The following is a 21,236-nucleotide window of genomic DNA, read 5'->3' as shown; positions in this document are numbered from 1 at the left end:
ACAGGAGGCATAGAGAAAAAAAATTAAATAAATTAAAATAATCCAGAGACTTTGGGGTCATTAACAAAACTGAATTCTGGAGGGAAAAGTAAATGCGAGGTGCGCAAGTGAAACTATTTGGTTTGCAAATTTTCATCTTTAAGCATTCTAGCAAGCGGCCCCTTGAGGAAAAGCACTCACGAAGTTGCAGGTTGGGTTTCCAAATACCATCCTTACGCAGGTATAGTACTGTCCTCTGTTGTCCACAGTGAGGAAAAAGAAGCCTATTATTATTTATGGCTGGACCCTTTCATAGCGAATGTTGTTCACCTTAAGTACTTTCAAATATACAAATTCAATGTAGTTCTTTATATTGCAGGTAAGTGCATAAATATCTTTGTAAATAATGTTTATGTCCAGTGGATATTTGGAATAGGTGGTAGAGCAGCGAATCTGCATTCTTTACTGATCCAATACCTTTGAGGAGCTGAAGTGGTTTTAAGTTCTAAATCAAGAACTAATCATTCAGCACCAGTAACCGGTCTCATTGAGGCTCTTGTGGATGAATGCAACCCTCACAGCAATATTTCAACATCTAGTGTAAAGCTTTCCCAGACGTGTAGTAGTCTGACTGTAACCAAGTGGCTCAAGTCATCTACTAAATTCATCTCCAAGGCAATGTTGGACAGAGTGACCACAACATTTGTCAACACAGACCATAACATCTGTCATGTGCACTCATGTGCCTTTCCTCAATTTTGAACAACTTCATTCTTTAGCTTTTTCTGTAAAATTAATCTCTTTAAAAGACAATTTACTGCTTGATCATATTCATAGACTGAATAGCAGGATTGCTTTAAGTAGTAAGTACAGCGCACCTATTCAGTTCTTTACACCAGCACATGCAAAAGGTGACCAAATTTGGGGTTTTAATTAGTTGTCAGTTCTAATCATCAAATTAAAAGAAATAAACACTTGAAATATATCTGCGTGTGTAATGAACGAGTATAATATACCAGTTTCACTTTTTGAACGGAATTACTGAAATGAATCAATTTTTCCATTTTGTTCTAATTTTATGACCAGCACCTGTAGATGATTATGTTCACTGGTGTCATGCTCTAACAAGTCCATAGATAAAATACAATTCTACATTCCTGATGGAAAGTCTCTGAAACAGTGGGAGGCTGCAAGATAAAATATAGTAAATACACTGTGATACAGTGGACTAATAGCTGTGATTATATAGAAATGTAATATAATGGCTGAAACATGGTAAAATAACACAGGATTAAAGTTCAATGCCCTTTTCAAACTGTTTTTTCATACTCTCCCAAAACCAGAGTTGAATGCAAAAACTCATACAGGAGTCATTTTAATAATGTTTATAGTAAAAATACTTTGATCCATACATACTGTACAAGTCCAAGGGATCTTTACATTTTAGAAGTTATGAGCAAATCCTCTAAAATCATAAAGAGGCAAAAAAAAAAAAAAAAAAAAAAAAAGGCAATGAAATGCTGGTATAGGACCACTGTTGTAGATGGACCCAGAGAGAAATCCATTTTTGGCAGTTATGTTTCCATATCAGGCTTAAATTCTGATGGATTTTCAGAAATGTATCCATATCAAAGTACTCAATGGGAAGGTCCATTAGATACCTTCTGAAATTAAACATAAGCACTAAACGTTTCTATTTTGAAATTAGAAGGAAACACCAGAAGAGCATTTGTATATAAACTAAAAAGCACCCACAAAAAAAAAGTGGTTGGTTTGTGGGGGGAAAAAAAGCCTGACAGTTTAAGAGGAGATGGAATCAAGCAGGCACACCATAAGAGGACCAGGCAACCCAATGTCCCTTTGAATCGAACATACACATACTCAAACAAGAGTATTCAGTCTGGGTTCAACAGAACCACAGAAATCTCCAAACACATTTGACCAACACCAGTTCGTATTTTTCTTTCTTTCTCTTTTTTGTGGGCACACCAATCAAAACAGGCATGGATACTTTTCCTAACACACACCTATCTTAATACATCTGTCAACTTTTATCATCTCTTGAACAAAAGAATACATTCAAAAAAGGGAAACTTGAGAAAGATGTTTTCCATGAAAACTAATTTTTTTGTTTAGAAACTTTTACCAAGCCTTCCCTGTATTAATCTAGATATTCTTTTATTTTCCAGCAATTCCTTAATAATCTTCATTTTCAGAGTGCTCTCCAATACAGTACACAGGGAGGGCCTACCTGCAGGCCCAGAGCCCTTGATTTGAACAAGTGTCTCGCATTCCTTCAGACCTCTTTAATTGCCTACAGCTGCTCTCTCAGTTTCTGGCCTGTTCTATATTTGAGTACAATTGTGCTTCCAGTTTTCTCTCCTTTTCCAAAAGGTTCACTCATTCAGGGAAAGGATGATGTCATCTTCCAGATCAGAGTTGTCAGAGCTATCTGCTGGAAAAAACAGAACAGAGAAGAGAGGATAAGAGCACTAGGCAATGAACGAAGGACACACAAAGTGAAAGGAAGTCACCACAGAAAAAGAAGCACTCTTTTTTTTCTTGGAGATGCTGACTCACCGTTATCCAGAACCAGATCCACGTCTCCCTCATTGTCATCAGAGTCATCGTCCTCATCATCATCCTCATCATCATCGTCGTCGTCATCGTCGTCATCATCCCCTTCTTCCAGCAGGCGAGCCACCTCTTCATCATCAGAGGGAGAAAAGTCCTGATCGCCATCCTCTTCATCCTCTTCCTCTCCATTGTTCTCATTCTCAAGCTCTGCCAGCAGGGGGTCAGTGTCAATATCATCTATGTCATCATCTGAGTCATCATCATCATCCTCTTCCTCCTGATCCTCATCCTCCTAAAAGAGTGATAACACAAAAACGAAGCTTCAGCAACCATCGCGAAAAAGAAGCTTCTTTTTACAGCATTGACAAATCCATTTCAATAAATAAACACTAAACAAGTGAATATAGCAAAAGTTCAAGGCATGACAAAGTTTTCTTATTGGCTTGTTTAACAGATCATGTGTACCAACCTAAACACTTATTCTACAATACTGAATAAAAAAAGGCACATGTTTATATTTGAATATAAAGTTATTTTAGAGTAGAACACATTTATTAAAAAAAATAATAATAATCTTTGGTTGGAATATTATACAGTTAACCACCTAATAAATATAAGGCAACAATGCCAAGAATCCAAAACCGAAGTTAAAAAGCTTGAGTATAATAAATAAGATGTATGCCAAGATATACAAACCTGATCTTCCTCGTCCTCTTCCTCCTCAGCAAGTCTCTGTCTACCAACTTCATAAAGCCGGCAGACTGTGTCCATATTAATTGAATCTTGATTCTGTTTGGGGTAAAATGCAGGATTTGTTCAGGCTTCATGATTATAACTGCAAGCAATAACTCAGATGAGTGTTTATTGAGCACAACTGACCTCAATGACTGCCAGATAGCAATCTTTTGTGTCTGTGCAGAGGTCAAAAATGTTCCTCTTCACGTCAATGGTGGCTGGGAAAGTGTATATATAAAACTTTTTATACATGTTTTATACTTTAGTTACTCTCAAGTCACGATTTGGCTTCCAGACTTATTGCAATTCTATTGTAACTAAAAAAAAACATACGTTAAGACACTACGCTAAAGATTTTACCAATTGGTTTGTAGTCAGTGGCATCAAAAGTCCTGAAGGAGGAGCCAAACGGACTCTTCATCTGCTGCTCCATCATGTCGTCTTCTTCATCAGCCTGCAACATTGCTAGAAGAGAAGGACAAGAAACAGCAAGATAGTTAGCTGAACAACCAGAGAACAGGTTGTTGGTCATATTGGTCTCTGCACATTTATCCTGTGCAGCTGCAAGGACATACTTATTCTTACAAACTCATTCATGGACGTGTGTGTGTGTGTTTGTATGTGTTACCTCCATAAATAACTGTTCCATTGTTGTTGAAGACAATTCTGCATTGATCTAGCGCTGGTACCGTGTGCAGCAGGTGGAAAGTCCTTAGGTCCCACTGACAAATACGTTAAAGAACCAACGTGACACATATTGCATGCTGGAAAATGAAAAGGCCATGTATTTGAAATATTAAAAAAACATTTTAACATCTGCAGAACACATTCATGCCAGTACAACTAAGTTTCATACTAAATGTGGAGAGGCAGTAGGCACTATGAAAAGTATTGACGCATCCATTATTTTGTTTTGATGTAGTTATCAGTCCAATCTCTCCATTAAACAAACATACCTTGGATGTTTAATTTCTGAACCATGCGAATAAAGGAAAGACGCTACCCTGACATTGTATACTTTGGAAAGGGTGTAGTCACTAAACTGCAACACAGAGCCATTGGTTTCCCCTATACGACTTTGCTTGGTTGAGTTTCATTTCTCAAAAACGAGAAGTAAACTAAAGAACACTGAGGCATGTCTCACAAAACAGAACTTGGCTAACAGTTTAGACAGCTCATATTAAATATGATGTGGCTCAATCTTTTGGTGAAGCAAACCAGCTTTTCAGCAGAGGATAAAGAAAAATTAAAAGCAGTTTTAACATCGTGAAAGTCACAAAGGTATAGTTTTTAATCATTCTGCAAGACACTCCCAGAATCTCTGGCCAACTTGAATTATATTTTGCAAGGGCTTAGCTTGCCTTCACATGTCTTAATAAAACTATGACAAACATGTGACAAGTCGCAAAGTACACACTCGTGGTTTTGTGCACTGGTGAATACGATCATGCGCTCCTTAATAAGTATACACGTGGTCCAGTTCTCAAAATGTAGGTTTTCATATACTAAATTCACACAAGATTCACCCTCTGCCAAAGACTAAATCAAAACTGTACTGGACAAATATAATTTGAAGAAGTGTGTGCACCCTTACAGTGTCAAGCATGGAATTTAAGACAGGCCCAGGAAAACAAAAAGATTTACTTACACCAACAAATTTGTGAACATTGGTAACTTCATTTTTACACTCTAAATTCATGTGCATTAAGTTACACTGCAAGTGTTTAAGCAGTTGCTGAATCTGTAAATAAATTATTTTGGGGAATGTATATATTTAATATTTATTAAATAGATACATTCCCAAATATAAATTTATTTACAAAACCAGCAACCGCTTAATCACTTGCAGTGTAACTTAATGCATCTAGACTTAGAATGGGTGAGCTGACCATAGTTATGTAATAAGCTAAAACGTGGTCACTTTAAAGACTAAAAGAAGCAGAATTCATTGGAAGGATACAATCTCTGTGTTGATGATGACCTCCAGGCCATTGGGGTGAAACACTCCGCTGATGTTCATGTTGAATTTGTCAAACTTGTGGATAGCTTGTGCCGAATGGACATCCCACATGACCCCATCATTCAGCACAAGGTCATCAGTGGGGTTGAAAGTGGCACAGTTACGCTTGTAGTTGTTGGCCAGGTCAGGGTTGTTCAGGGTCAGGGTTTTTTGTCCAGTTTGAATGTCATAAATCTGAAAGAGAGAGAAGGGAAGAAAGAAACTTTGTCTGCACCATTATGTAATAGAAGAGAATGGAATGGAAGAGAAGTAACGTATACTGCATTTTATTTATCCTGCAGACATTAATTGTAGTTAAAAATCATAAACAAGGCAATTAGTAACAATCAATGAATAACTGACAGCTAAGGCTTTAATTAAATTATTTTTTATCTAATTTTTTTTTTGCTAATCTCAAATGTAAATAAAAACCCTGATGAATGTGTCTTACATGGGCGATGTGCTCTTTTGTTCCTATTACTCTGTCCTGGGAGAGTTTACTAAATTCCACATAATGATCATCTAAGAAGGAATGCCTGAAAAAAAATATATTATTAAATTAGTAAAGAATATGATATTTGATCAAGTTATCATTGGGGTGCACTTAGCATGTTCAAAGGGAGTAAAGAGTGTGTTAGACTCACTTCATAATGAAGACAGACTTCATGCCCCATAAGGCTGACAGTGGATAGCTCCAAGAAGCTGATGTCAACAGTAGAGATCCATCCTGCAAAAGATTGACACAAGGATTAAAGAAAATTCCTTCAGACTGAAACCGTTTTCACAGATTCCTATAGGTTTTCAGGTATAAAGTATAATATGACTTTCCTCAGATTGAATATTTTTATAACAGTCAAACATGAAATCATCCATATGAAGTTTAGTTTAAATTAATTGTTATTTGTGTGAAATCTGTCAGTAGGGATTTCTCCTGCATTCCAAAGCTGTAGTTCTCTTTTCGGTCAAATTAATTTATTAAATTAATTTCATGTTGTTTATAGTACTTCTAAATATTTTTTGCTACATTTTCTCCTTTAAACAGACTACAGTTACCACAATAACATTGTGCATGTACCCTAGATGGTTCGAGGTGTGTGATTGCAGAGCTGTGGCAGCTGTAGCTAGCCTCCTCCTGTCCACTGAAGACGTTGTAGAGTTTCAGCTGACCGGTGCAGGTGCCAAGCATGAGAAATCTCTCCCGTGCAGAGAATGCACAACACATGAAGCCGCTCTCATCCTCCTCTGCTTCTCTAAACACAGAAATCGGCCTGAACCTGGATACCCCAAAAACCAACACACAATTAAATTAAATTAAAATATACAAGCATCTAGAACACAAATGCTTACAACAATATTTTAAAGGGGAAAATTGGGTATTTTCTTCAACTGCATTACAGCCATTTTTTATTTATAAATGAATTTTATTCAGCATGACATGAGCTGCAATTATGAATACGTTTCACAAACATTTTAAACAGTAAAAATTAGACTGCTACTTTAACAGATCCCACAGGCCAACATATTGTTTTATTTATACAAATAGAACATCTTTCAATTAAAAAAAAAAAGCAGCTTTGAATGAAAATCAAATTTTCTTGCACTTGCTGCACCTGCTGAAGATGAGATGTCTGTCAAAGCAACCTCCATCGACTCCTCCATATTTGGGGTAAGCCACTCTGCGTGTGTGTCGTGCTGTGAAGTTTGTTGGTGCCTGGCGCCTCTGTTTTGGCTCAGGACACTGGTGGGGTGTGAAGAGACTGAAGGGAGGGCATGTGGTGACAGGGTTCTTGCAGCGTGCATGCTGTTCCCGCAAGTACTCCGTTATGATACTGCACAGAGAATTATGTTACTGTCATGCACCAAAAATCCCAACTGATTTGTTTACATATATCTATTTGCAGTTAAATAGTAGGTTCAATATATGGCTGCATGAAATGGCCAAAATTTATAAACACAATATCTTATTTTTCGTCGATACGATATAAATCCGATATTGAAATGAACAGTATAAATATCCACTGAAAAACTTCCAAGGACAAACAAGAAACATGACATCACCTAACAGTCTATTGGTTTGGCAATATTAATGTTTTTTAAAAAAAATATATTTTTAAAAACTGAAGACAGTGCCCTGTAATAAACATCAGTCAGTGACAAATGTTGTAAATAATGTATTCTGAAATTCTGGAAACATTTTACATTGCGATATATTGATATACTGTCCAGCCCTAGTTCAACAACAACAATGTCAACTAAACACTAAAACTCGTTATACATTATATCAACGTATCAATTTAAACTATGCTTTAGAACCATCAGTAAGCATTTGCGAGCTGGTGTTAAAATTTGATTGCATACAGAATTTTAGGCACACTTTGTTTTTTACCTATTAGGGGGGTTAAAGATTAATTGACTAAATTACTATTCAATTAAAAATATTAATCCATATTGTACATTTTATATAAAAGTACACAGTGGCTTCAAACTGTTCTGCAGCACACTTGATGGTTAAACCATATATGTTCTTTCACATATAAATCCGGAGATATATATATGTCCGGAGAATCTGGCCCAGAGTTGCCTTTTCACACATGTAGTGTTCAGCCGTACCATGTCAGTGTAACGTGATCTTACAGCTTGAAAAGTTCCACATGGGTTCACTCAGACTTTGTAGTAAGGGGCTGGCAGATAAAAACAATGTAATGTCTGGTACAACTGTTATGGACATTTACGTTCACACAAGTATCCAGAGTAGTTTTGGGTTACCCTGCATTTGTGAAAACCGATTTAGGCTGAACCTAATATTAATGAAAGTAAATAAGGAAAACAGCAGAACCAGACCTATCAAGAGCTGGAGGGGATGGAAGATGTCGATCCATCTGTTTCTTCATGGCTGGACTCTGGCTAAAAGCTCCATGGTCAGATTTCTGTCTTAAGACTCGCGGTTTCTTCCCTCCTGCGCAGGGTGACGGCCGCTCCCTTGAGAACACAATTCGCCCAATCAAAGGAGAACTGTTGCTATGGTGAGCTGATGTGGGAGGGGGTGGAGGTGGTGGTTGTGAGGTGGATGGGCGGGGCTGTGGATGAAGAGGCTGAGTCACTGTATGAGGGTTATGACCTCCAAGCCGCGCTGCCACACCATTTGCGAGCCGAGGAGTCCGTGGGATGGCAACTGGTGATGGTGGAGTTGCCACTGTAACGGGTGTAAATGAAGCTACACTATTATGAGTGTGTGAATGCGCGAGGATGCCCATAGGCAGGTCGGCCTCTTTTGTGAGCGTCGAAGCAGTATCAGTGAGGCCTTTTGACAAAAGGTGGTTCCGAATAAGCAGCAACAACTCTTTCTCAGGAAACGTAATGCGCGACTGTGCTACAACATTAGCCCGCTGCAGACGTGCTAATGAAACATCTGTACCGATCAGCAGTGGCTTCCCAGACACTTGCTCTATGAGCTCAGCTGCGTATTTACAAAACCGCACATGTTCACTTCGTTTATCCTGAAGAAGAGGTTCCTTCATCAGCTGCTGTATCTGCCCACTGCTAAACAGAGGCAGCTTGCTGATGATCTGCCGCACAGAGGCGCTACGTGCTAAACCAACAAGTGCTTTGCAAGCAAGTGCTCTAATCTGGTCTGCATCTGTGATTGGCATTTTGACAGTCAGCAATGAAAGCAGGACTTTGATGCCGTTGTTGGACTGGACAACATTCCACATTTTGGCCAAAACGCTCTCGCTGGCACGGTGTGTCTGGGGTAGGCGCCTACGTGGAGTTCCAGAGATGAACTTGCCGATGCTGGACACACGTTTGTCTGGAGCGCACACGCAGTTAATCACCACCTGCAGAGCAGACTTCTGGATTTCTGCATCGTTGACAAATACCTCGCCCTCAGCTACAACCAGCACAATGCTCATTCCTGCACAAACATGACAGTGAAGCAATCACAGACAGATAATTTTGAATATTATTATTTCTTAAAAGAGCTTGGTAAAAATCCTAATTCTATTCCATTTCTTTAAAAAGAAATTCTTGTCTTTTCTTTTATTCTGGGAAATAAATATATCAGAGCTCTTGGTTCACTTTTCTCAAAACACTGTAGCGTTTAGATCAGACAAACTGTTCAAGTGACCCAAGCAAGAAAAATGTTATAGTTTACCATAACAGGGCTTACAAACAACAAATTGATCTCTGATTTTATCTTTTACAGATATTTACCTTCTTTTTAAAACTCAAATTGTATAAAAGATTCCATCAGAAACACAACTAGACACAACAAAAACACTAAACGAAATGTTCCTTACCTACTGTCGAGACAGTAGACCCTCCTTCATCTAACACAGCCACATTCTCAGCTAACAGAAGCTGAGTTTTTGGGATAACAGTCAGAATGCTGAGAATGTCCAGTGCATATCGCACTGTGTCACTCCTAGGAGAAATATTTACCACATAATATCAGTTATATATTTATTTATCACTGTTCATAGAAATGCACAGTGCATGAAACTACTTCTGTTGCAGGCTACGTGATGACTGCACACAACCACTTAAAAACCCAGAAACTTTACAATACATGGCATAAACAAAGTGCACAAATAAAGACATAATTTTTGACACAGGGCTAGAATAAATGAGATCATATTAAAAAGATTAAAAAGAACACAATGAGTTAGATTTGTAAATGCCTTTAAGGTTAACCATACTAAGAAAACTGTACTGCCTTTTCTTACCTGCCATAATATGTTCTCCAGTCACAGGCGATAGATATAAGCTGCAATAAGAGTTGCACACAGGACAATTTGTGGAAGACCTCAGCAGGTTCCCAGTACAAGCGAACGGGCCCATACTCAATCAGGAACTCAACCATCTCGACCACCTGATCATGCGTGTAGGAGCAAGGCTGAAACACACATGAAAACATCTGTGAAAATCTGAATAATTTATAAACATGCCTAAGATTTACTAAGAATATTTCTCCCTGTAGGTGGCTTAAGTTTTGATGCATGCCACTTTCTCAAAGATATTAAATATGCTGGCTATATAACTATTTCATAGACAGTTTAACAAATATAAACACATTATTTATTTATTTGCTGATACAAACAGATTGAATTAAAATGGCATATTTTAAACTTATAACAATACTAATTTCTACAAAAATAGGAATTAGGCACTAAAATTTACACAAACTTAGAACATCAAAAAAAATACGCTTAATTCTACCACAGATGTCCTGTGATTTACATACAACCGTATTAACGTATGCTGTACTTTTTTATTAAGGGAATCCTGGTTAGTTTAGTTACTATTATCTAACAATGAATATATGGCAATTCAAAAAAACAGTTTCAAAAAGCAGAGTAGACTTTTAAAAATGCTTTGTAATTACTATATGCCCATACCTTGTAGTATGGCTGGGGATGTATGGGGGCTCCTCCCTCTGTACGCTGCAGAGACTGCTTGACCTGCTCTACTTTGATAGCAAGGTGTGCTTCAAAGTACCTGCGCAGAGCCATGCATGTGTGCTTGGCTGTCTGTCTACTTGAGAAAATCTCATCATCACTCAACAGCGCCCCCTGGTCTTCCGGGTTTAAGATCTCCAATGTGCTTATCTGCAGTACATACAACAAAACAGGACAGGATGATACAGGAGATGAAATAAGAACAGGCTTCATAGACCAAGAAAACTACAGTTAAAATTCATTACGAAGAGCTGTGATTGTGTGTCTGTATGTGAAGGTTTATATACACACCAGATTGACAAGGCGTCGCAAGCCGTCCTGCTTGTCAAACAGCTCAAGCACAGCTCGGAAGGAGAAGCAAATAGAGAAGAACATGGTGGCATGGCAGCAGCCAGAAGCATGTGAACACTCCAACAGCCAAAGAGTATAACTGACCACTTCAGATAACAGTGAGTGGGGCAGCATACACACCTGTGACAGACAAAAGCCAGTAATTATGACCGTAACAAACAAACAAACAAACAAACAAGTCTATTTTATGGCCATATTTTGAATAAAGTTAAAAGAATACCCATCAGTAACCCACCCAAATAAAGACTCACCAATAGCAAAATGAGTACCAAATATTAATCTCTAAACAGTACAGCACTTACCCTCTCCATAGCATCCTGGTTATAGGCCAAGTAATACAGACAGAGAGAAACTCCTGTAGCAGCCATAGAGGGCCGTGGGATTTCCAGAAGCTTTTGCACTCCGCCATGAGCAACAAACTCTGCTGCAAACTTTTTATGCAGCAGGAGAGAGGCCAAGTACTGCAAATAAATACATAACATTTTCTCAAGTTGTATATGAATGTTATACAAAAACTTCATGAAACAAAGAACATAATATTCAGTGCTTCCAATCAATATTTCCAATGTGCTTACTTGTGGCTATAAACATGTTCTATCAATCAGAGGCCACATCACATGACTATGTTTAAAGTGATACCTGGAGACATGGTGCATTACCTTGAGGGCCTCAAAGGTTAGCTGGACATCATTGGTCTGTTTGAGGTCCATGTAATGCATGAGAAGCTCCCTGGCACCTAATTGCATGAACACAGCCAACAGCTGTACACACACACACAAAATAATGAGAGTCACTGACAATTCTACTCTTCACATAGAAGTAGTAATCCTGGAAGTTTAATCCTGGTCAACTTAAAATAATGAAATGACAAGACTTTTGTATTGTATTCTTAATTGCATTACTCCCGTATGATTTAAACCCTTCTTCAAATTTGAGCTGAATGGGTAAAAGCTATTGTGAAAAGCTGAACAAAGTTAATTGAAACAAAACATCTACATCTCATTCTTTTTTTAATTTCAATTCTAGATGCAAATGTAATTATTAGCATTTCAAAAAATATTAAAGTAATATTTCACTTCTAATGGATAAATTACTTTACTTGTTAGAGCACTATACATTAAATGATTCTCTTCCAATGTATGAACCCATCTGCTGACTCTGCTTCTTTGTTTCTCTGAGTAACGCATAGAAGTTTCTGCAGCTACAAATCAAGCTGACTTTACAGCATCAAGTGAAGCTGACATTTGATCTTGAGCTTAGGTGAGGATGCCCTGTTCCACATTTTGGCTGATTACAATCTGAAAGTTTATAAAGCCATATCCAATGTTTTCAAGCACCAGTTTACACAATGAAAAGCATTATCAAAAAGTGCATAAAGTTCCACACTAAAAAATCTCAAAAGGTTGGAAGTGAAACACGACCCCTTTGCTGGCGAGAATGCCACTGCATGGAACGAAGAATCACCAAAGATTATGATTAAAGCCACCATGACACATCTAAAGAAATATTTTACCAAAATCAAGACAGACACTTGATTATGGATAAAGTTTTGGTCATCAACTCCTGTGGTCTCATGAGAACCATGTTATGGTAACTCAAACTGAGTTATTTCGACATAGGGATGTGACTTTTTTTTAGCCAAGAAATGGAGAAGCATTCCGCCCCAAAACACCACCCACACAGTTAAACTAGGTGTGCTGGGAAAATAATGTTATGGTGATGCTTTTCAGCTAATATAACAGGCAAACTTTTTCAAGGTAAATGGCTGGAGGAAAGATGGCAACATTAAGAATGTGGAGGAAAACACTAGTCAGTCAACATAAAACTGAAGCACTGGACCTTTCAACAAGACACTGATCCAACGCAAACAGGCAAAGTGGTCAAGCAAATAGTTAACACTAATACTTTGGAGTGCCTGATACGAATTCCATCATTAGTCTGTGGAGGGAAGACCAGTGATGACAAGGAAGCTTTATACATCCAAGACCTGGAGATCATTGCAAAGGAAAAGTGGTCCAAAATCACAGTTAGAGTTGATGTGTCGGTGTGCACTTTCGGGCTGTGCTGAGCTGAACTGCACAGTGCCAAAAACCCTTCACTTGACCCACACTCAGATATGATGCTCATGAAGCCTGACCATGCACCCTCAACCCCATCCCTTGGTCATACTCTGTACAGTGCTAATATGTTTGTTAGCAACTTTAAGATACATTTGGTTGCTATAATGTCAAAGGCTTTTGCATTGATTCAAAGGTGGTCTGAATAAATTAAGACATGGCATTGTTTGTGATAAAATGAGAAGGGTCTTACTCCCCATTTATATTTTTGGCACAACATCTTGTTTGAACTCACTTTTCAAACTTAATGTAACATTCAGGAAAAACAAAAAACAAACACCTAATTTACATAACTAAAATTTTGGCATGCTCATACAGCCCAAAGCAGTATTTTTTTCTCAATTTTTTGTTTTTCAAATTAACCTGCACCTTTTCTTTCCTTCAGCAGAAGACACTTCACCGCCACCATGTGGCCAAGTCAGATTTGTGAATTATAACCTCTATCACAGGGGGTCCTTAAACTTTTTATTCAAATCACAGCAGAAGGCAATATTAATGTTCTTACACCCTAGGCCAATCACCCAATAAGTGTAATTTTATTCCTGAGGGTATTTGTACAAAATATCTTATGTGAATTTTTAAATCAATCCTCATCCTTCCTTAGGGTTCTGGCTCCTCTTTTAAGAACCACTGATCTCTTCGGGTATTTAAACGTGAACACAAACATATGAATTTGTTCTTTCAAATATGAACATCCTCTAACTGAACATACAGAAAAGAGCTGTCAGCAATTCCAAATTAAGTTTGATTGTTTGAATTTAAAGAGCACTGATTTTAAATTAAACAAACTTACTTCCTGGTACTCTCCCAGAGGTGTGAGGTACTGCAGAATAAGACGTTGCTCTATGCCAGGCGTTAGAGGGTACAGATGGTAGTTATTCCCAATCACCCACGGGCTCATCTCTGACCAGCTGCTGTTAGACAGCTCACTGAAACTGCGCTCAGGCTCCGGCATGGAGAAATTCAGCTTCTGTTTTGCCTTCCGCCCGTTCTCACTTTCCAATCTCTTTTTCCAATCCTTCACTATCTCACCAGGGCCATCAGGCTCATCTGTTTCAGACTGGAGGGCTGAGGCAGGTTTCATCAGCCCTTTGATGCCAAGGTTGGTTCGCCCACTGATCTTCTGAGTAGAACTGGGTTGAGAGGAGATTTCCAAGTCAGAATTGCGTATAAAGCTGTTCTGCTCTGAACGTGTGTTTGACGGGTTGGGAGGGACACTCGTGGAGAACTCTCCATCAACTGCCTCTTCATCCACAGGCAGAAGAGGCTCCAGGCTCTTGCGGGGGCTTGGACGCTTAAAGTCCTTCCTGTTCTCGACATCCTTCTCCTGAAGCTCCCGTAGTCTCTGCAGCATTAAGGGAACCTACGGCAAAAACACAACAATCAAGCCAAGTCAAGGTAGATATCTCATGAGCATTCTCATTTATGTGAAGTGCAAAAACTTGGTTGTGAAAGCAGTATTTATCAGCCTACTGGACCGAGTTGGTTAGCACCCACCAGAGCTTAGAATAATACTTATCTGTGCTCAACACAGATTCTTTGCAATATGAGTATTTGAGATCATGTAAAATGTCTACAAACCAGCACAGAGTTCTCCTCTCGATAGTTTGCAGCAATGTCCTGGTTCTCCATGGCTCCAGCAAGCAGACCTGTAGCATAGATCCTCAAAGGCTGCTCTGCTTCCCGGGCCCATTTAAACAAGCGTTCCACAATCCCCTCCTTTAAAATGTAGATGCACAATCATTATATCTTTGTTCATTATATATTACTCATATGTGACTTAAAAGGTAGCACATAAGAGAAATGTGGAATGGTCTTGCTTTACCTTCTCCTGAAAGACCACTGCAGTTTCAAGGCCCGGCATGATGTTCAGTAGCAACCTACATGCGGCAGTGTTAAGCGGGACTTCCCTGCTTGTCATGATATAGGAGTTCACCAACTATGATAAGAAATATCAGTATAACTGACACAAATATATCATGTATATTCATTTAGCACTGCTGTTCCTGGAAAAAATACAGGTTAAAAATACCTACCCCACAGATGAGGCAGACAGTACATTGATATTGTTATGATGTTAAAAGGCATGTCAATTGGGGATCTAACAGCTTGGTAATGATGAGCAGCAGCTTTTTAATTTAGCAATAGATTATGTACATATGGAAAAGGATAAGACCAGCTCAGACCTTAGTTTCAGATCTGAGCACTATATAATTAAAGAGGTTTATTTAACATTTAGTATGAAACTTTGCATTGCATTTGCAAAAAGTAATATTTCTAAACCTAAGTCCATTAAACAATGCAATTTTTCCATTAACTGCATCTCTTACTGCATTCATGAAGTCATCATTTTTAAACAGGATCTTCAACAGGTGTCCTAGCATACACTCTGGATCTGCCCGTCCTAAAAAGGAACATAAAAATGCATCCAGATACCCACCAGAACAAAAATAAAGGAAGGCAGTCCTGAAAAGAAAAATTGTAAAAATAAATAAATAAATAAATAAAAAAAAAGACAATTGTCATAATACCTGGATGGCGGTCATCAAAAGGGTCAGGATCAGCTTTGTGATACTCCTCTGTCTCTCTTTCAACAAGCTCTGAAATTCTGCAAATCAGGGAAAAAAAAACCAACAACAATTCATCCATCACTGCACTATGTCATTAAGCAATCACTTACTTTATCTGTGTGATGTCTCACTTGGTTAATATGTTGACCAGGTCTTGAGTGCTGCCTTGTTGTTCTCGCTCCCATTGCTCCAGCAAAGCAGTCAGCTCTGCTTTGGAGTCCACGCTGCCCTCGACGGCAGACGCCATCCCCTGACCTGAATGAGAGGGATAGTGAGTGAATGATATTAAATATATTCAAGTACAAAATTGCAATGTAGTACAATAAAGATCATTATATATAAATATAACAACAACACACCAATTTAAAAAGAGAAATGGGCATACTAGCAGGAGCTTTAACTGACTTAACCCTCAAATAAGACCCAGCAATGGGATTTCCTGACCCCCTCCCCATGGTTGTGTCTCAAGGGTGTTTAGTGTGCCAGCCACAAGCTTCTCCAGACACCCTCCAGGGAGAACAGGTGATATGCAAGCTGCTCTGAAAACACTCAAACCCTCTAAAACCAAACGCGTGGTCTAAACTGACTTTCGTGTTTATATTCAAGGCTGAAGTTGACACTGACATTAACAGAGCTGGAAAGTGCAGGATATTAAAATCCCTTTTACAAAACTGTTTTGCAAAAAGTATTTGCAAGTCTGCCTTTGCAAGCATATGAACTCGAGTGACATCCCACTCTTAATAAGGTTTTATATGTCATCAGATTGCCAGACGGAGAGACAAAATTCATCACTTCAAAGAACACATCTCTAGAGTCCATTGTTGTAGTGATTTACACAACTGCATCTGAAGCTTTCGGCAGTGAATGACTCTGCATGAAAGTTGGCGACCTTTGCACTATGTCCATCAGCATCCACTGAACCTGCTCTGTCATTTTACGTGGCTGAGTTTCTGTCGTTCTTATTCACTTACATTTAGTTATGATACCACTGACAGCTGACTTTGCAATATTGACTAGCGAGGAAACATCACGACTGGCATAAAAAGTCTGGAGATTTTGCCAGTTTTCATGTAACGGTCAAGTTAAAAAGAATAGCTGTGCAGATGTAGGCCTGTTTATCAGAAAGGTATTAACATTCAGACTGTCCTGGGTATGTGTGTGCAACATGACGTTCAGCGTTATAAAATATAAAGTAGAAGATGAAAGACTCATGAATCACAGACATTTTTGGATATATACAACCACACAGATGTCATTAGAACATTCGGGAGTAAAGAAAAAGAAAATTTGGTAATAAAATTGTTTTTTTTCTTCTTTTTTTTATTTATTTACATCATGTTACTTTAGCTGTATGACTAAGATTATTAGTAACGATAAGCGTTTTATACATAGATACATTTCCTTACAGGAAGGAATAAGAATACGTTTATTACATAAAACATGGGTTTTAAAAACAGTTAAGGTTAATTGCCCAAATTACATGTTTGGTTCAAATTAGAACTTGAAGCATTTTTACCGAATCAGTACAATTATTAACGTAAACAGATCCTATAGATTCTTTCTACGGAGAAAACTAATTATACGTTACAGCTATCTCATTCTTTTAGCGGTCTTCGCAACAGTTGAAGTTTCCGCAGCTGCATACCAAATCACTTACAGCTCCCTATGTAGTTGAGTACAAAAAGCACAAAATAAAGGATTTCACACAGAAATACATTTGTCTAAATACAAAACAGTTTATATCAAAATATATAACTACTTACATTTCAACACCACCTTCATTTCATGTAAAAATGCGATCGATTCATGACCTGTGTAGTGCACTACACAGGGAGCATGGAGCCATTTGAGACACCTCCCGTTAACTAGCTCGCAAGTAGTCGACCCATGTAAAGGCTATTTTTGCTCAGATAAGAGGGAATGTAAAGCATAGAAGGCAATAGAAGACAACGTAAAGCTTTACATCACCTTATAAAAGTTCACGTTTTATTAAAGCCTGCTTAAAATGATCTGGTTGACAGTTCGACAGATAGTTTAGTCAGCCATTTGCCACATATGTAACGTTGGGTTAGCCACACGGCTAACAACACAGCTCAACTCGCATAGCTGTCATTAGAGTTATTTAGCCACATGCTAACTAGCATTCAGCAATAAGGCTGAAACAGGCGTCCGATTTGCAGTTTCTTGTTCAAATTTTCCGTTTGACGTGATATGATGCCGCATGTCCTGCCGCATCTTTTAAGGTGGAATTGACAATTCCAAGAAAAAGCTCTGAAAAACAAGGCAATTCCAGCCTGATAATGCAGCGGTACATTAGCATGTTTTACCTCAGCTTTCCTCCCAGTGTTTCCGCGCTGTATCCACTGCTCCCTGTCTCTGTTAGTCCGCAGACGAAGGAGGACGGGCCGCTCGGTCTGTGAATTCAGCGTTGTTCGGTCTTGGTAGGCTTTAGATCGCGTCTTTGTGAGACCACACACTTCCACAGTGCGCGTGCATGAAGCCGATCATGGCCACCACGTTCCGCGCGTCAACGGCTGCGCGCCCGAGGCGAGCTTTAATGACGCACGTTTTCGTGAAGGGCCCAAATTTGCGTCGACTGAATTATCAGGCATGTGTACACTTTTGAGTGAATGGTCATAATTTAATTTAAAATATTAAATCTCTTTTTGTATGAAAGGCATGTGTGTCCCACTGCGTTTACAGCCTTGATGATTTTGTGATGTTTTGTGCTTGTTTGGTTACTACTGCTGCTAATAATGTAAATAAAAATAACAAAAACGCACACTTAATGGTTTATTGTTTTTTTTTTCTCAGAAATTGCAGTCATTTCATTAGACTATTAATTTTTATTAAAGGAACAGGTACATTTCCTTTTGCTATTTTAATTTTTCATTAAAGAAACAGGAACATTCTATTTCTCTATACTCTATCTTTCATATTTATCTTTGCTATGTGTTCTCCAGTTCTGTAAGACATACACACACAAAAAAAACAACAACATACAATAGCTATCGAAATACAGACTGAACTCTGATCTACAATATTTTATCATTTAAAGCTGAAGGAGTTTATTTTGTAGAAACAAATTTTTCAAATAGTCCCCTCCCCATTTATCAAATTTGATAAATCACACTAGCATTTTTTACATTTGAACTCCAGAAAAAGTTAAGAGAATCATCCATCCATCCATTATCTGTAACCGCTTATCCAATTTTAGGGTCGCGGTGGGTCCAGAGCCTACCTGGAATCATTGGGCGCAAGGCGGGAATACACCCTGGAGGGGACGCCAGTCCTTCACAGGGCGTTAAGAGAATCAGGTCTAGACATTTTCAGGAGTTGGTCTTAACACATGTAACATACAGATGGATATTTTCTCTGTCAGATTCATTCTTGCAATTGCAAATGTTCTGCATGCTTTAGCATTATGCATGCAGGAGAAACAGCATGATTCTTCAGAACATTAATGGCTTTATTCACACATACACTCGCTTGGACATGTGTGACTGGCAGGATGAGGAATTCCCACATATAGCTCCTCCAGGTAAATTCCAGAAAATGTAGGGGTTATGCATGCATGTGTGAAAGGGCCTAGAATGAGAGAGCAATCTGCAAGGAGGAAGGTGGCCTAAACATGGCTTTCAAACGCTATCCCTACTTTATGTGTTATTCAAATGTAAGATATCCCCCATTCTTCTCTCCAAACACAAAACAAATCAGATAAAATCTACCCATGTGGGCCTTTCCAAACCTTTCTGCAGCCTCAGTGTCATCCACTTTTGAAAAGCTATACATAAGTTTACTCTGGTTTGCCCTCTGGCTTTATCTAGCCTCTGGGATTTATTCTACCTCAGTCTTTATTTGTTTTGCAGTGCAAGTGAAGGTACATTTATCTGTTATTCTTTCAGCTTTCAGTGTGTGTCTGTGTGGAGTCTCCACGGACACACATATGAATACACCTGCATTAAGTATGACAGGCCATACTACTATATCACTCAGTCATATCATTCGGGCTGAATTACAGTGGGTTTTATACAGTCCTGGGGCCTACATAGAAAAGCAACAATTTTATTCATATCACGAGAGCATTTGCTTTATTGACTGCTATTGGGATGTAAAGAGTATAACAAAAACTTTTTCTAAAACACATCACCTACACCAGCTTTAAATGATCTGTTAATGATTGGGGAAATGTGAAATCCTCACTACTGCAGAAACCACAATAGATTTCAAAGGTAAAAAGAGCTTAACAGCTCCTATGAACAGGATTTCTTTAAGATTAATTTGTGTTGGTGAAATTTTCTCACCTACTCTTGAAGTATGCTCCTCTCTTCTTGTGGAAAACAATCTCTCCGTCACTGAGCAACATCAGGTGTGTGCATGCAGTTCTGTGTTCGCACAATCCAAATCAGGCAGGTAACACAAATCTAAGACAAGAAGTCACTGATTGATTTTCACCCACCTTAAATTCCATTTGTGGTAATGGACTAAACCCCTAAAAGTCTTCTTTTTGTCTATATATATCATCTTCTAATTCATTACTATATAGCCTTTTTAATAACAGCAACTAACTACAAATATGCAATTAGTTCCCATTTCCACTTATTCCTCTGTCTGTTACCTACAGCTTAAAGACACTGTCCTGCAAGTTGACATGATTGGTTTTGTAACTGACATCTTATGGCGTTAAAAATCATGGCTGTCTCAATTTGCCTATTTGAGACGCACTAAAGTTTCAAAGTGTAAATGCTCAGCAGTGGTGTTGACTGCTTATTTATGGATACATGTAGCATATAAATCAGCAACAGACTTTCACTATAGTGGATCTTTAAAGCAAGACCATGCTTCTTTCATACACAAGTTTCCATAAACAGTCTGATTAATTTGCTAGACCACAATCAGTGTTTACCTGTATCATATGTTTATAAGACTCAGTGAAGGTTCATTCAAAGTGACAAATCATGAAGTAATAGAATACTTTTCATAACAATGACAGATACTAAAGGGTTCTATATAAAGTATTGAAAATAAATTGTTCAAACTGATGCATATCTTCATCCATTTGAGCTCACCTTGTTTTCTTGATAGCAAAAGTCGCAGCCGTAATATCATTTTCTGCTTATAGTCTTGACTGAAATTAATCCTGAAGTTGTCTAGAGAGTTTATAAGTCATAATGGTAAACCCACAGTGAAGTGTAACATTATTGACAGCTGTCATCTGTAGATAAATATAATCACTGAACTAAAGCAGTCAGGGAAAAAGGGCGTGGAAATAACCAACACTAATAGAACTAGCTGCAATTCAAATTTATACAGAGTGTTTTACCATCATATATAAAATGGTAAACCCTCCACTGCACTGCATTATTATGTCTTCCACTTTTGCTATGGAGACAGTTAGCCTACTGAGTGCTAGCTTATTGGGCTAACACTTGCAGCACTACATATAATATTT

General features: G+C 38.3%; 1 protein-coding gene across 2 annotated transcripts; it reads right to left on the bottom strand.

Annotated features, from left to right (window-relative positions):
- Nucleotides 1-1,355: 1,355 nt before the first annotated feature.
- Nucleotides 1,356-18,294, bottom strand: LOC136666159 (DDB1- and CUL4-associated factor 1). Of its 2 annotated transcripts, none has more exons than XM_066644202.1 (25): nucleotides 18,112-18,294; nucleotides 15,916-16,039; nucleotides 15,746-15,822; nucleotides 15,545-15,618; nucleotides 15,040-15,153; nucleotides 14,796-14,933; nucleotides 14,008-14,577; nucleotides 11,757-11,858; nucleotides 11,400-11,558; nucleotides 11,038-11,217; nucleotides 10,687-10,896; nucleotides 10,015-10,184; nucleotides 9,589-9,713; nucleotides 8,132-9,203; nucleotides 6,901-7,119; nucleotides 6,366-6,564; nucleotides 5,935-6,017; nucleotides 5,742-5,826; nucleotides 5,252-5,485; nucleotides 3,920-4,013; nucleotides 3,652-3,756; nucleotides 3,436-3,509; nucleotides 3,253-3,345; nucleotides 2,560-2,848; nucleotides 1,356-2,434 (listed from the first exon to the last, which is right to left on the bottom strand). In XM_066644202.1, the coding sequence occupies exons 2-25, from the start codon at nucleotides 16,029-16,031 to the stop codon at nucleotides 2,376-2,378; spliced, it is 4,641 nt and encodes a 1,546-aa protein (XP_066500299.1). In that variant the 5' UTR covers nucleotides 16,032-16,039; nucleotides 18,112-18,294; the 3' UTR covers nucleotides 1,356-2,375. The 2 variants fall into 2 exon arrangements, with proteins under 2 accessions (XP_066500299.1, XP_066500300.1); XM_066644203.1 differs by having other exon boundaries at nucleotides 1,356-2,431.
- Between the last annotated feature and the right edge of the window lie 2,942 nt (nucleotides 18,295-21,236).

The sequence above is a fragment of the Hoplias malabaricus genome, chromosome 14 (assembly GCF_029633855.1).
Source record: "Hoplias malabaricus isolate fHopMal1 chromosome 14, fHopMal1.hap1, whole genome shotgun sequence".
Taxonomy (NCBI): domain Eukaryota; kingdom Metazoa; phylum Chordata; class Actinopteri; order Characiformes; family Erythrinidae; genus Hoplias; species Hoplias malabaricus.
The sequence above is the reverse complement of the archived record's forward strand: the minus strand, read 5'-3'. Positions and strand labels throughout refer to the sequence as shown.

Excerpts from the sequence above, each read along its gene's own strand:
- LOC136666159 (XM_066644202.1), bottom strand. The coding sequence starts at position 16,031 with ATGGCGTCTGCCGTCGAGGGCAGCGTGGACTCCAAAGCAGAGCTGACT. Across the intron at positions 11,559-11,756 it reads TAACCTTTGAGGCCCTCAAG|TACTTGGCCTCTCTCCTGCT; the intron begins GTAATGCACCAT and ends ATTTATTTGCAG. Across the intron at positions 9,204-9,588 it reads GTCTACTGTCTCGACAGTAG|GAATGAGCATTGTGCTGGTT; the intron begins GTAAGGAACATT and ends ATGTTTGTGCAG.